Source organism: Hyla sarda, chromosome 2, assembly GCF_029499605.1.
Source record: "Hyla sarda isolate aHylSar1 chromosome 2, aHylSar1.hap1, whole genome shotgun sequence".
NCBI lineage: Eukaryota > Metazoa > Chordata > Amphibia > Anura > Hylidae > Hyla > Hyla sarda.
In genome coordinates this window covers 505,112,365-505,129,454 of record NC_079190.1, presented here as the reverse complement: position 1 = coordinate 505,129,454, position 17,090 = coordinate 505,112,365, and the positions used below count along the sequence as shown (strand labels likewise).

The 17,090-nt window shown below is 37.8% G+C and overlaps 1 protein-coding gene across 1 annotated transcript in view; it reads right to left on the bottom strand.

The window, feature by feature from the left end:
• Positions 1–17,090, bottom strand: part of RCSD1 (RCSD domain containing 1) — a 75,803-nt gene that overhangs the window by 14,868 nt on the left and 43,845 nt on the right. Inside the window, exons 2-3 of the mRNA XM_056560941.1 lie at positions 4,418–4,521; positions 4,003–4,084 (exon numbers count right to left, since the gene is read on the bottom strand). Of these exons, the coding sequence (XP_056416916.1) occupies positions 4,003–4,084; positions 4,418–4,521 (186 nt within the window). The remainder of the gene's footprint in view (positions 1–4,002; positions 4,085–4,417; positions 4,522–17,090) is intronic.

Sequence of the window (17,090 nt, the reverse complement as noted above, 5' to 3'; positions counted from 1 at the left end):
TCTATCTATCTCATATCTATCTATCTCATATCTATCTATCTCCTATCTATCTATCTCATATCTATCTATCTCATATCTATCTATCTCCTATCTATCTATCTCATATCTATCTATCTCATATCTATCTATCTCATATCTATCTATCTCATATCTATCTCTCATATCTATCTATCTATCTCGTATCTATCTATCTCATATCTATCTATCTCATATCTATCTCTCATATCTATCTATCTATCTATCTCGTATCTATCTATCTCATATCTATCTATCTCATATCTATCTCATATCTATCTATCTATCTATCTATCTCATATCTATCTATCTATCTCATATCTATCTATATCTCATATCTATCTATCTCATATCTATCTATCTCATATCTATCTATCTCATATCTATCTATCTCATATCTATCTATCTCATATCTATCTATCTCATATCTATCTATCTATCTATCTCATAACTATCTATCTCATATCTATCTATCTATCTCATATCTATCTATCTATCTATCTATCTCATATCTATCTATCTATCTATCTCATATCTATCTCATATCTATCTCATATCTATCTATATCTCATATCTATCTATCTCATATCTATCTATATCTCATATCTATCTCATATCTATCTATCTATCTATCTATCTCATATCTATCTATCTATCTCATATCTATCTATATCTCATATCTATCTCATATCTATCTATCTCATATCTATCTATCTCATATCTATCTATCTATCTATCTATCTCATATCTATCTATATCTCATATCCATCTATCTCATTTCTATCTATATCTCATATCTATCTATCTATCTATCTATCTCATATCTATCTATCTATCTCATATCTATCTATCTATCTCATATCTATCTATCTCATATCTATCTATATCTCATATCTATCTCATATCTATCTATCTATCTCATATATATCTCATATCTATCTATCTATCTCATATCTATCTCATATCTATCTATCTATATCTCATATCCATCTCATATCCATCTATCTCATATCTATCTATCTCATATCTATCTATCTATCTATCTATCTCATATCTATCTATCTATCTCATATCTATCTCATATCTATCTATCTCATATCTATCTATATCTCATATCTATCTATCTATCTATCTATCTATCTCATATCTATCTATCTATCTCATATCTATCTCATATCTATCTCTCTCATATCTATCTATCTCCTATCTATCTATCTCATATCTATCTCATATCTATCTCATATCTATCTATCTCATATCTATCTATCTCATATCTATCTATATCTCATATCTATCTCATATCTATCTATCTATCTATCTATCTCATATCTAGCTCATATCTATCTATCTATCTATCTATCTATCTATCTATCTATCTATCTCATATCTATCTATCTCATATCTATCTATCTCATATCTATCTCATATCTATCTCATATCTAGCTCATATCTATCTCATATCCATCTATCTATCTCATATCTATCTATCTATCTATCTATCTATCGAGCTCATATCTATCTCATATCTATCTATCTATCTATCTATCTATCTCATATCTATCTATATCTCATATCTATCTCATATCTATCTCATATCTAGCTCATATCTATCTCATATCCATCTATCTATCTCATATCTATCTATATCTCATATCTATCTCATATCTAGCTCATATCTATCTCATATCCATCTATCTATCTCATATCTATCTATCTATCTATCTATATATCTCATATCTATCTATCTCATATCTATCTATCTCAAATCTATCTATCTCATATCTATCTATCTCATATCTATCTATCTCATATCTATTTATCTATCTCATATCTATCTATCTATCTATCTCTCATATCTATCCATCTATCTCGTATCTATCTATCTATCTATCTATCTCGTATCTATCTATCTATCTATCTCATATCTATCTATCTATCTCATATCTATCTATCTATCTATCTATATATCTCATATCTATCTATCTCAAATCTATCTATCTCATATCTATCTATCTCATATCTATCTATCTCATATCTATCTATCTCATATCTATTTATCTATCTCATATCTATCTATCTATCTATCTCTCATATCTATCCATCTATCTCGTATCTATCTATCTATCTATCTCATATCTATCTATCTATCTCATATCTATCTATCTATCTCATATCTATCTATATATCTCATATCTATCTATCTATCTATCTATCTCATATCTATCTATCTATCTCATATCTATCTATCTATCTATCTATCTCATATCTATCTATCTATCTCATATCTATCTATCTATCTCATATCTATCTATCTATCTCATATCTATCTCATATCTATCTATCTCATATCTATCTATCTCATATCTATCTATCTCATATCTATCTCATATCTATCTCATATCTATCTATCTCATATCTATCTCATATCTATCTCATATCTATCTCATATCTATCTATCTATCTAATATCTATCTCATATCTATCTCATATCTATCTATCTCATATCTATCTATCTCATATCTATCTATCTCATATCTATCTATCTCATATCTATCTCATATCTATCTATCTCATATCTATCTATCTCATATCTATCTCATATCTATCTCATATCTATCTATATCTCATATCTATCTCATATCTATCTATCTATCTATCTATCTATCTATCTCATATCTATCTATATCTCATATCTATCTCATATCTATCTATCTCATATCTATCTATCTCATATCTATCTATCTATCTCATATCTATCTATATCTCATATCCATCTATCTCATTTCTATCTATATCTCATATCTATCTATCTATCTCATATCTATCTATCTATCTCATATCTATCTTTATCTCATATCTATCTCATATCTATCTATCTCATATCTATCTATCTCATATCTATCTATATCTCATATCTATCTCATATCTATCTATCTATCTATCTATCTATCTATCTCATATATATCTCATATCTATCTATCTATCTCATATCTATCTATATCTCATATCCATCTCATATCCATCTATCTCATATCTATCTATCTCATATCTATCTATCTATCTCATATCTATCTATCTATCTCATATCTATCTCATATCTATCTCTCATATCTATCTATATCTCATATCTATCTCATATCTATCTCATATCCATCTCATATCCATCTATCTCATATCTATCTATCTCATATCTATCTATCTATCTCATATCTATCTATCTATCTCATATCTATCTCATATCTATCTATCTCATATCTATCAATCTATCTCATATCTATCTATATCTCATATCTATCTCATATCTATCTATCTATCTATCTCATATCTAGCTCATATCTATCTATCTATCTATCTATCTCATATCTATCTATCTCATATCTATCTATATCTCATATCTATCTCATATCTATCTCATATCTATCTCATATCTATCTCATATCCATCTATCTATCTCATATCTATCTATATCTCATATCTATCTCATATCTATCTCATATCTAGCTCATATCTATCTCATATCCATCTATCTATCTCATATCTATCTATCTATCTATCTATCTATATATCTCATATCTATCTATCTCAAATCTATCTATCTCATATCTATCTATCTCATATCTATCTATCTATCTATCTATCTCATATCTATCTATCTATCTCATATCTATCTATCTATCTATCTCTTATCTATCTATCTATCTCATATCTATCTATCTCATATCTATCTATCTCATATCTATCTATCTCATATCTATCTATCTATCTCATATCTATCTATCTCATATCTATCTATCTATCTCATATCTATCTATCTCATATCTATCTATCTATCTCATATCTATCTATCTATCTATCTATCTATCTATCTATCTATCTCATATCTATCTATCTATCTCATATCTATCTATCTATCTCATATCTATCTATCTCTCTCATATCTATCTGTCTCATATCTATCTATCTCATATCTATCTTCAATGTTCTTACCTCATCCCCATTATTGACGACCTCGACTTTAGGCAGAGGCAGAGAACATGGCGGTTTCCTTCTGGTGGGCTTCTGTGGTGGACCATTAGGAAGAAAAGACACAACATTAAGTGATGACGTCCAATAGAAACAACACAAAACACACAGTATTATATTCTATTAGTATTATAGAGAGTCTGATGAGGGTCCAGACGCCAGGATCCCCCAACTATGACAAGGGCGATGTATGGCTGGTGCCACTAAAATGAGAACCATTCCATGGCGTTCTTCTCTGGCCCATTACATGGTTCCGTGTTGAGGTCTCGTTGGCGTTCACTTGGCAACATTTCCATAGACATCAAAGATTCTGACATTGTAACAAAGTATCTGTGGCTGCTCCATAGATACATCATACAGGAGACCCCCGCCCGGCCGTACCTCTTTCCTTGGACTGTTTAAGGTGTCACCAAATAAGCCAGCGAGCCTGGCGACCGATGGCGGCGCGGACTCTTCGGCGGCGCCGCTTTCTGTGGATTTCCCCTAAAAGAGAAGATTTAAACGTTAACAACAATTCTAATGTATCTCTTGTTATAGTTCAACACCATTATAAGATCTCTGCTTGTTGTCATTTAATGGAAACATTGTTTTCTTTTACATCTAGAGCAGTTTTCTCCAAACTTCAGCCCTCCAGAGGGTGCAAAACTACAACTCCCAGCATGCCCGGACAGCCAACGGCTGTCCGGGCATGCTGGGAGTTGTAGTTTTGCACCTTGTGGGGGGAGGGGGGGGCATGGTTTGGAGACTAGATTTGGAGTGGTCAGACAGAAAGGAAATTCAAAAAGAAAAAAAACTTCCTCTGTAGTATACAGCAGCTGATAAGTACTGGAAGGATTAAGATTTTTATATTGAAGTAATTTACAAATCTTTTTAACTAGATTTGGAGATCTACAGGATAAAAAAAATAAATAAATAAATAAATACCTGTACAAACAAAACTTTATCACAGCTGAGCATTTGCGACAATTGCATCCAGTCTGAACAATCCTCTTTAAAGGGGTACTCCGCTGGAAAACATTTTATTTTAAATCAACTGGTGACAGAAAGTTAAACAGATTTGTAAATGATTTCTATTAAAAAATCTTAATCCTTCCAGTACTTATCAGCTGCTGTATGCTCCACAGGAAGTTCTTTTCTTTTTTGAATTTTCTTTCTGTCTGACCACAGTGCTCTCTACTGACACCTCAGTCCATGTCAGGAACTGTCCAGAGTAGAAGCAAATCCCCATAGCAAACCTATCCTGCTCTGGACAGTTCCTAAAATGGACCGGACAGAAAGGAAATAAAAAAAAAAAGAAAAGAACTTCTGTAGTATACAGCAGCTGATAAGTACTGGAAGGATTAAAGGGGTTATCCAGGAAAAAACTTTTTTTTATATATATATATATCGACTGGCTCCAGAAAGTTAAAACAGATTTGTAAATTACTTCTATTAAAAAAATATTAATCCTTTCAGTACTTATGAGCTGCTGAAGTTGAGTTGTTCTTTTCTGTCTAAGTGCTCTCTGATGACACCTGTCTCGGGAACTGCCCAGTTTAGAAGCAAATCCCCATAGCAAACCTCTTCTGCTCTGTGCAGTTCCCGAGACAAGCAGAGATGTCAGCAGAGAGCACTGTTGCCAGACAGAAAAGAACAACTCAACTTCAGCAGCTGATAATTATTGGAAGGATTAAGATTTTTTAATAGAAGTAATTTAGAAATCTGTTTAACTCTCTGGAGCCAGTTGATATATATATATATATATATATATATATATATATATATAAGTTTTTTCCTGGAATACTCCTTTAAGATTTTTATATTGAAGTTATTTACAAATATGTGTAACTTTCTGGCATCAGTTGATTTAAAATAAAATGTTTTCCAGCGGAATACCCCTTTAAGGCCGTGTTCTGCTAGAGAATTCCTGCGAAAATTGCGCCGACATTTAAAGCTCATCCGTTGTCCCATTCGCACAGTGGAATTTCCGCGCTGGACATTCCGCCATGAAAATTCAGCAAAATTTAAAGACCTGCATGCGGAATCCCATTGAACTCAATAAGGGCTTGAATTTGGGCAGAATTCTGGCGGAATTTGGCAATCCTGTTTATTTACACACACGCTCATTTGCGCCATTTTGGCCGACTATGATCTAAAGTGCATGACAGAGCTTGAGGCTCCATGATAACATAATTTACAGCGTTTGTTGACCCAAAGAGGATAATTGAGACCCCCCAAGTACAACTGATTGGGGGCGCAGCAGGGCATAATAAAGAGTAAAGGCCATTTTGGGATGTATTTCACCTATGTGTCAAGACTGCACCCCACTATTCATGGACACATACATATACCTGTTCTTAAAGGATTTGTCCAGGATTACAAACAGCGCCACCCCTGTTGATGATGGTCTGTGATGGTATTGCATCCCAGTCCTACTTACTTTTATAGGGCTGAACTGCAATACCAGACACAGCCCATCCACAGTAGTCTGGACCCTGCATTATATTTACCAGAAAGTCCCCAGTCTACGTCTGATAACGCTGTTAACCCCTCGCCGTCCCTGTCCAGCACTTGTGTTAACAGGCGTCATCTAGAGTCTGTTATTTCCGTCTATAGGAGATTCCATTTGGACTTTATCCCAACAAGGAAACAGACGCCGGGAGACTTATCTCCTGCTACTCTCTATATTTAATGGGATCAGGAATAGCTTCTCGTGGGAACCTCTACAAGTGATTGTTATTGGTGACAACAGCGACAAACTCCAGTGCAGAGAATTGTACGAAACGAGAGGTTCCCAGACACAAAACATCATCATGTGAAGGGGTCTGAAATGTAAAGAGCGACTCTACATGGTGCAAAAGGGTTATATGAAATAGACATAATACTATAATACTGCCATCAATGTACAGAAATATAACTACTATAATACTGCTCCTATATACAAGAATATAACTACTATAATACTGCTCCTATATACAAGAATATAACTACTATAATACTGCTCCTATATACAAGAATATAACTACTATGACACTGCTCCTATATACAAGAATATAACTACTATAATACTGCTCCTATATACAAGAATATACCTACTATAATACTGCTCCTATATACAAGAATATAACTACTATAATACTGCCTCCTATATACAAGAATATAACTACTATAATACTGTCCTATATACAAGAATATAACTACTATAATACTGCTCCTATATACAAGAATATACCTACTATAATACTGCTCCTATATACAAGAATATAACTACTATAATACTGCCCCCTATATACAAGAATATAACTACTATAATACTGCCTCCTATATACAAGAATATATCTACTATAATAATGCTCCTATGTACAAGAATATAACTACTATAATACTGCTCCTATATACAAGAATATAACTACTATAATACTACTCCTATATACAAGAATATAACTACTATAATACTGCCTCCTATATACAAGAATATATCTACTATAATACTGCTCCTATGTACAAGAATATAACTACTATAATACTGCTCCTATATACAAGAATATAACTACTATAATACTACTCCTATATACAAGAATATAACTACTATAATACTGCCTCCTATATACAAGAATATATCTACTATAATACTGCTCCTATGTACAAGAATATAACTACTATAATACTGCTCCTATATACAAGAATATAACTACTATAATACTGCTCCTATATACAAGAATATATCTACTATAATAATGCTCCTATGTACAAGAATATAACTACTATAATACTGCTCCTATATACAAGAATATAACTACTATAATACTACTCCTATATACAAGAATATAACTACTATAATACTGCCTCCTATATACAAGAATATATCTACTATAATACTGCTCCTATGTACAAGAATATAACTACTATAATACTGCTCCTATATACAAGAATATAACTACTATAATACTGCTCCTATATACAAGAATATAACTACTATAATACTGCCTCCTTTATACAAGAATATAACTACTATAATACTGCTCCTATATATACAAGAATATAACTACTATAATACTGCTCCTATATACAAGTATATAACTACTATAATACTGCCCCTATATACAAGAATATAACTACTATAATACTGCTCCTATATACAAGAATATAACTACTATAATACTGCTCCTATATACAAGAATATAACTACTATAATACTGCCTCCTATATACAAGAATATAACTACTATAATACTGCCTCCTATATACAAGAATATAACTACTATAATACTGCTCCTATATACAAGAATATAACTACTATAATACTACTCCTATATACAAGAATATAACTACTATAATACTGCTCCTATATACAAGAATATAACTACTATAATACTGCTCCTATATACAAGAATGTTACTACTATAATACTGCTCCTATATACAAGAATATAACTACTATAATACTGCTCCCTATATACAAGAATATAACTACTATAATACTGCTCCTATATACAAGAATATATCTACTATAATACTGCCTCCTATATACAAGAATATAACTACTATAATACTGCTCCTATATACAAGAATATAACTACTATAATACTGCTCCTATATAAAAGAATATAACTACTATAATACTGCTCCTATATACAAGAATATAACTACTATAATACTGCCCCTATATACAAGAATATAACTACTATAATACTGCCTCCTATATACAAGAATATAACTGCTATAATACTGCTCCTATATACAAGAATATAACTACTATAATAATATTGCTCCTATATCCAAGAATATAACTACTATAATACTGCTCCTATATACAAGAATATAACTACTATAATACTGCTCCTATATACAAGAATATAACTACTATAATACTGCCTCCTATGTACAAGAATATAACTACTATAATACTGCTCCTATATACAAGAATATAACTACTATAATACTGCCTCCTATATACAAGAATATAACTACTATAATACTGCTCCTATATACAAGAATATATCTACTATAATACTGCCTCCTATATACAAGAATATAACTACTATAATACTGCTCCTATATACAAGAATATAACTACTATAATACTGCTCCTATATACAAGAATATAACTACTATAATACTGCTCCTATATACAAGAATATAACTACTATAATACTGCCTCTTATATACAAGAATATAACTACTATAATACTGTCTCCTATATACAAGAATATAACTACTATAATACTGCCTCCTATATACAAGAATATAACTACTATAATTCTGCTCCTATATACAAGAATATAACTACTATAATACTGCTCCTATATACAAGAATATAACTACTATAATACTGCTCCTATACACAAGAATATAATTACTATAATACTGCTCCTATATACAAGAATATAACTATTATAATACTGCCTCCTATATACAAGAATATAACTACTATAATACTGCTCCTATATACAAGAATATAACTACTATAATACTGCCTCCTATATGCAAGAATATAACTACTATAATACTGCTCCTATATACAAGAATATAACTACTATAATACTGCCTCCTATATATAAGAATATAACTACTATAATACTGCACCTATATACAAGAATATAACTACTATAATACTGCACCTATATACAAGAATATAACTACTATATAACAAGCTGTGTGTTGGTCTTGTAATGTATCCTAGACGGTAATCTTCTGGCCTGGTCTGGCGGTATTCACACAGGCCTCTTTCATGTCATTCACACTGAGCTGGTGCCAGACTCACTTTCCTCCCTTTGCTTTGAAACTTATCATGTTGGGTCATATAGCGGAATAATCTCTGGTCAGGGAACGCTCAGGCGCTTGATGCTCTGACAGAAGTCATTACGTAACGGGAATTACACAATCCTCCCTGATGTATCTGTGCACAGCTGTGTCTCCGGGCAGACATTGTAATCTCACATCTGATGCAGAATATCCCAAGTAACATTATTTGGGGGCCCATCTGCACCCGCTCATTGGCCCTCAACCTTACAATGTGCAGTATGTAAATGAATGAGGTGACCCTTTGTCTTCAATCTGATTGGCCCAAAAGGAGAGTGTGGCTGAGGGGGTAATGTGGGTCTATGGAGTCTTACAGGCCATGCAATGTAGCCTCTTCTTTAGAAGGAAAACTGCTTTATTCTTACTGCCACCTACTGGACATACTGCCATGACAGTACACTGCAATACATTGGCATTTGCATTGCAGTGTACTATAACTCAGCTGCCTATACCTGCTGTGAAGGAACTCTGCTGCCTATACCTGCTGTGAAGGAACTCTTCTGCCTATACCTACTACCTACTTAAGCAATCATCGGATCACACATTCAGGTCCACAAGGGAGACTGAAAATGTGATTAAAAAAAAGTTTTTTTAAGGAATTTAAAAATTAAAAAAAAGATGTAAAATGCCTCTCCTTTATTTTTCATCATATAAAGAAATCTAAACTATAAAGACAAACATATTAGTTATTGGGTCCAGAAATGCCCAAACTATTAAAATGGGAATTTATTATTCCCGGCACCAGCTCTGTGTACAAGCCCAAAAAGGTTGTGCAAATTCTCAAAAACATTTTGCATGAAAGTGGAGCTGGCAAAAAAATAAAAATAAATAAATAAGTGCAATTATGCCTCACAAAAAAGGTGGGTTAAAAAAATTTATGAAAAAGTTGCACATAAATGTACAAAAAAAAAAAAAAAATAAAATAAAATAAAATGACAGATCACACTGTACAAAACAAGCCCACACACAGCGCTATACAGAGAAATCCAAAAAGTTATAGGGTTGGAATAGGGTGTGCAAAACAGTTCTATTTAATTCAAATTATTATTATTATTTTTTTTTAATATTGTTTAATAGTGGTAATACTATATTCCATTTCACATATACCGTATATACTCGAGTATAAGCCGAGTTTTTCAGCACGGTTTTTCGTGCTGAAAACACCCTCCCTCGGCTTATACTCGAGTGAACTCTCCGCCTGTCAATCCCTTCTCGGTGGTCTTCAACCTGCGGACCTCCAGATGTTGCAAAACTACAACACGCAGCATGCCCGGACAGCCATCGGCTGTCCGGGCATGCTGGGAGTTGTAGTTTTGAAACATCTGGAGGTCCGCAAGTTGAAGACCACTGCAGCCTTCGTCATCATCCAGACCGCCCCCCCCCCCCCTTTAGTTTTCTACTCACCTCCCCTCGGTGGGCAGGAAGGGTGAGCTGGTCCGGGCCATCTATGCTGTAGGGACCGTCCGGTGGGGAGGGTTAGTCATTCCGGGCGGTCCATCTTCACCGGGGGGGGCCTTCTCCGCTCTGGGCCCGGCCCAGTGACGTTGCCTCGACGATGACGCACAGGGACCTGTGCGTCGTCGTCAAGGCAGCGTCACTAGTCCGGGGCCGGGCCGCAGTGGTCTACAACCTGCGGACCTCCAGATGTTTCAAAACTACAACTCCCAGCATGCCCGGACAGCCGATGGCTGTCCGGGCATGCTGGGAGTTGTAGTTTTGAAACATCTGGAGATCCGCAGGTTGAAGACCACTGGATTGACAGGCGGTGATGATGAAGGGGGGGGGGGGGGGGGTGTGTGGGATGATGACAGGCGGTGATGATAAAGGGGGGGGGTGATGAAGGGGGGATGATGACAGGCGGTGATGATAAAGGGGGGGGGTGATGAAGGGGGGATGATGAAAGGCGGTGATGATGAAGGGTGTGTGTGTGGGATGATGACAGGTGGTGATGATGAAGGGGGGGGTGATGAAGGGGGGATGATGACGGGCGGTGATCATGAAGGGGGGTGTTAATGATGGGGGTCTGGATGATGATGGGGGTCTGGATGATGATGGGGGTCTGGATGATGACATGGGGGGAATGATGTATTTCCCACCCTAGGCTTATAGTCGAGTCAATAACTTTTCCTGGGTTTTTGGGGTGAAATTAGGGGCCTCGTCTTATATTCGGGTCGGCTTATACTCGAGTATATACGGTAATACTTTATTGTTTTTGTTTCTCGATACATTGTAAAATAATGGGTGGCTTTAAAAAGTACAACTTGTCCTGCAAAAAAAAAAAAAAAAGCCTAAAAAACAAACAAAAGTAATAGCTCTCATCCAAACATGCTTTTTTTAAAGTTACATCAGCGCCATCGATATTGTGATTATTTAAAGTGACAAAATCCTCCCCCCCCCACCCCCCTCCAATTTTTTTTTTTTTAAATGTTACAAAAACACCACTTTTTGGAAACTTTTGCATAAACCCACACCTTTTTAAAGAGGTACTCTGACCGTAGGCATCATATCTCTTATCCAAAGTATAGGGGATAAGATGTATGATCGTGGGGGTCCTGCCACTGGGAACCCCGCAATCTCTGTGCAGCATCTGGCTTTTGTTCGTGCTGAGGGGGGTCGTGCTGTCACGTCCACGCCCCTTGTGCTGTCACGTCCACGCCCCCTAACGTGGCCCTAACATCACGACCCCCTCAGCCCGCACCCAGAATTAGGAACAAAATGTTCTGAATGCTGTGGCAGTGGAGGACCCCTTTAAAGGGGTATTCCAGGAATCTTTTTTTTATTTGACTATGCTACAGGGGCTGTAAAGTTAGCGTAGTTCATAATATAGTGTCTGTACCTGTGTGTGACGGTTTTCTCACAATTCTTCTGTGATTTTCACCCCAATATTTATTTTTACCAGCATACAAAATGACTGTTGTCTCAGATTTTTCCCAGCTTGCAATGCGGCCGAGACCCGACATCACTGGTCAGCTGATGACAGGGAGCCTGTCTGCTTCAATAGGTGGAGTAATCGCTTGGTCACGCCCCCTCCCATAGACTTGCATTGAGGGGGCGGGGTTATGACATCACGAGCTCCCAGCACCGGCTCCAGCGTTCGGAACAGTTTGATCCAAACGCTGAGTAGCGGAGTACCCCTTTAATAAAGCTTCCTCGGAGATTCCTCGTCTGGCCGCGTCCTATCATGTCTAAGTCTATAATGACGGTGATCGGGGATTTAGCGGTTTACTTTAAGCCCTGGAGCAGTCAGGAATGGGGGCTCGCTGCAGACAGCACTGTGTGAATAAGAGGTTTAGGGACTGATTTCATTACAATGTCCCCATTCCTGCCTCGTCTCTTCGTGGTGACACCAGGTCAGTGCTCCTGGTCTATTTATTGCAGGCGGAGGAGGGGGGGGGGGGGGGGGGGAGCTCCTGCCGCAGTCAGCTGATATGTCGGATCTGGTCACATGACATATCCAAGAAGTGCCCCATAGACATTCTTAGGCCTCGTTCACACAAAGGAATTTCCAAGTGGAATCTGGCAGGAAAATTCTGTTCCGTTGCAGCAGAGTCCCATTGTTTTTAAAGGGGTACTCCACTGGAAACATTTTTCTTTTAAATCAACTGGTGCCAGAAAAGTTAAACAGATGTGGAAATCACTTCTATAAAAAAAAAAAAATCCCAAATCCTTCCAGTACTTATCAGCTGCTGTATAATACACAGAAAGTTCTTTTCTTTTTGAATTTCCTGTCTGTCTGACCACAGTGCTCTCTGCTGACACCTCTGTCCATTTTAGGAACTGTCCAGAGCAGGAGCAAATCCCCATAGCAAACATATGCTGCTCTGGACAGTTCCTAAAATGGACAGAGGTGTCAGCAGAGAGCACTGTCAGACAGAAAGGAAATTCAAAAAGAAAAGAACTTCCTGTGTATTATACAGCAGCTGATAAGTACTGGAAGGATTAAGATTGTTTAATAGAAGTCATTTACAAATCTGTTTAACTTTCTGGCACCAGTTGATTTAAAAGAAAATGTTTTCCAGTGGAGTACCCCTTTAATGGGATTTTGTTGCACCATGCACTTTATGGAATTACCGCATCGGAAACAGCTGCTGTGGAAATTCCGATTCCGGCCTCTGCAGAAAGAATCGACAATTCATTCTGCGGAATCTGCACGGAAATGCATTGCCGGCTATGGAAATGGCGCATTCCGATCAGTCCTAGCGCTGTCTGTGGAATGTCCACCTGTGTGTTCCGGGCGGACATTCTGCAAATATTCCACCTTGCGAACATAGCCTTGTGCGATATTCTGCGGAAAAATTCCCCCGGAAATTCCGCCAAAATGTAATGCCTATTGACTTTAATGGGATTTTGATGTCCCATACACACAGCTGAATTTCTGCGGTGGCAATTCTGCCGTGGAATTTCCGCATTCCGCTAATTTTAAGGACCTGTCTGTAATTTTGTGGAATTCCGTAGCAGAATCCCATAGAAGTTAGTAGGGCTTTGAATTTCATCAGAATTCTGTGTTTTGAGAACACAGAATTCTGCCGCTATTCCGCAATTTGTGCGGAATAGCGGATATTTCACCGCATGAACATAGCCTTAGGCGCCCGCAGACTGCAGGATGTCCGCACAGAGATTTTTCGTATAGACATTCTGACATGTGAACAGGGCCGGCTCTGCCTATAGGCAAAACAGGCAGCTGCCTAGAGCGCCCTATTGATGGGGGCGCTGATCTTCCCACCACAAGAAAGTTATACATCTGAACCACTCGCTCAACCAGTTCACTTTGTTACAGTGTGTCACCCCAGGAGTAAGGAGATTACATGAGGAGGAGGTTTGTTACAGTGTGTCACCCCAGGAATAAGGTGATTACATGAGGAGGAGGTTTGTTACAGTGTGTCACCCCAGGAGTAAGGAGATTACATGAGGAGGAGGTTTGTTACAGTGTGTCACCCCAGTAGTAAGGTGATTACATGAGGAGGAGGTTTGTTACAGTGTGTCACCCCAGTAGTAAGGTGATTACATGAGGAGAGGGTTTGTTACAGTGTGTCACCCCAGTAGTAAGGAGATTACATGAGGAGAGGGTTTGTTACAGTGTGTCACCCCAGTAGTAAGGAGATTACATGAGGAGAGGGTTTGTTACAGTGTGTCACCCCAGTAGTAAGGAGATTACATGAGGAGAGGGTTTGTTACAGTGTGTCACCCCAGTAGTAAGGAGATTACATGAGGAGGAGGTTTGTTACAGTGTGTCACCCCAGTAGTAAGGAGATTACATGAGGAGGAGGTTGGTTACAGTGTGTCACCCCAGTAGTAAGGAGATTACATAAGGAGGAGGTTTGTTACAGTGTGTCACCCCAGTAATAAGGTGATTACATGAGGAGGAGGTTTGTTACAGTGTGTCACCCCAGTAGTAAGGTGATTACATGAGGAGGAGGTTTGTTACAGTGTGTCACCTCAGTAGTAAGGAGATCACATGAGGAGGAGGTTTGTTACAGTGTGTCACCCCAGTAGTAAGGAGATTACATGAGGCGGAGGTTAGTTACAGTGTGTCACCCCAGTAGTAAGGAGATTACATGAGGAGGAGGTTTGTTACAGTGTGTCACCCCAGTAATAAGGTGATTACATGAGGAGGAGGTTTGTTACAGTGTGTCACCCCAGTAGTAAGGAGATTACATGAGGAGAGGGTTTGTTACAGTGTGTCACCCCAGTAGTAAGGAGATTACATGAGGAGGAGGTTTGTTACAGTGTGTCACCCCAGTAGTAAGGAGATTACATGAGGAGGAGGTTTGTTACAGTGTGTCACCCCAGTAGTAAGGAGGTTACATGAGGAGGAGGTTTGTTACAGTGTGTCACCCCAGTAGTAAGGTAATTACATGAGGAGGAGGTTTGTTACAGTGTGTCACCCCAGTAGTAAGGAGATTACATGAGGAGGAGGTTTGTTACAGTGTGTCACCCCAGTAGTAAGGTGGGGCGTGTCAAAAGGCGGGACAATGGGCCGAGTTAAGGGACCGTAAAATTAGCTTTTGCCTAGGGTGGCAGAAATCCTTGCACCAGCCTTACATGTGAACATAGTCTTAGTGTGCCCAGGCTATCTATTGAAGAGAAGGGGGGAGGGTCCTGCTGCAGTTAATATCGTAACGCTGTTCTCACATGTGTGTCATGGCTTTGGTTCTGAACAAAGAATCCCCGATACAGCGTCGGATCTGGTCATGTGACATATGTGAGTACCGATAGACCGTCTTAGAATTAAAGGTTCTTTGGAGGTTCTGCTGAAGCTCACATCATTTTGACAGCACGAACATAGCTGCATCAAAAGTGATGACGGTGTGAACAACAACCTAAAAGTGAAGCGGACCGGAGTAGGGGAATTTAGGGCCCAGAAGGGCCAGCAGGAGACAAACAGCACCACACCTGTCCTCAGGTTGTGTGTGGTATTACAACTCAGCCCCATTCACTTCAATGAAACTCAAGCTGCAATACCACACACAACCTGAGGACAAGAGTGGCGCTGTTTCCGGAAGAACCCCTTTATGAAATAATCTTGAGGTTTTTTTGTTAACGTCTAACCTAGTGTTTCCCAAGCAGGGTGCTTCCAGCTGTTGCAAAACTACAATTCCCAGCATGCCCGGACAGCCAACGGCTGTCCGGGCACGCTGGGAGTTGTGGTTTTGCAAAATCTGGGGGTAACAGAGACGAGTATCACTTGCGTTGCACAGCGCATGACATCATGTTATCCCAACGCGTGAAACGGGAATCGGTTCAGTGACAAATTCAACTCCACTACATCATAGATATTCGGAATAACGTCGGTCAGTCAGTTCGGAGTAATGACAGTTGTAGCTTTGCAACAGCTGGAGGCACACTACTTACTAATAGCTGCAGCTATTAAGCTCCGTTCACACTACGGAATTGCAGCGGAATTTCCGGGCGGAATTCCGCGGTGTGAACTTTAACATTAGTGTGGACGGTTCTCCGCGAGACCCGTTCACACTGCGGAATTTCAGCGGCGGACATTTCCGCCGCTGAAAGTGTTCCGCGCAAAGCAAGAACATGTTCATTCTTTGCGCGGATTCCGCGAGCGGACCATAGCCATCAATGGTGACGGCTCAGTGCCCCGCGGCCCTAGCGCCGAAGCACCCTCGGCAGCAGCCGCCAGGCGGAATCTCAGCTCGCGGAATTCAGCCGCGAGAATTCCGTAGTGTGAACGGGGCCTTAAAGTGAACATTTGTCACGTGGTAGTAGATTTGTTACAATGTGTTTAATCCATTATGGGGACTGTGATTCATTGTAT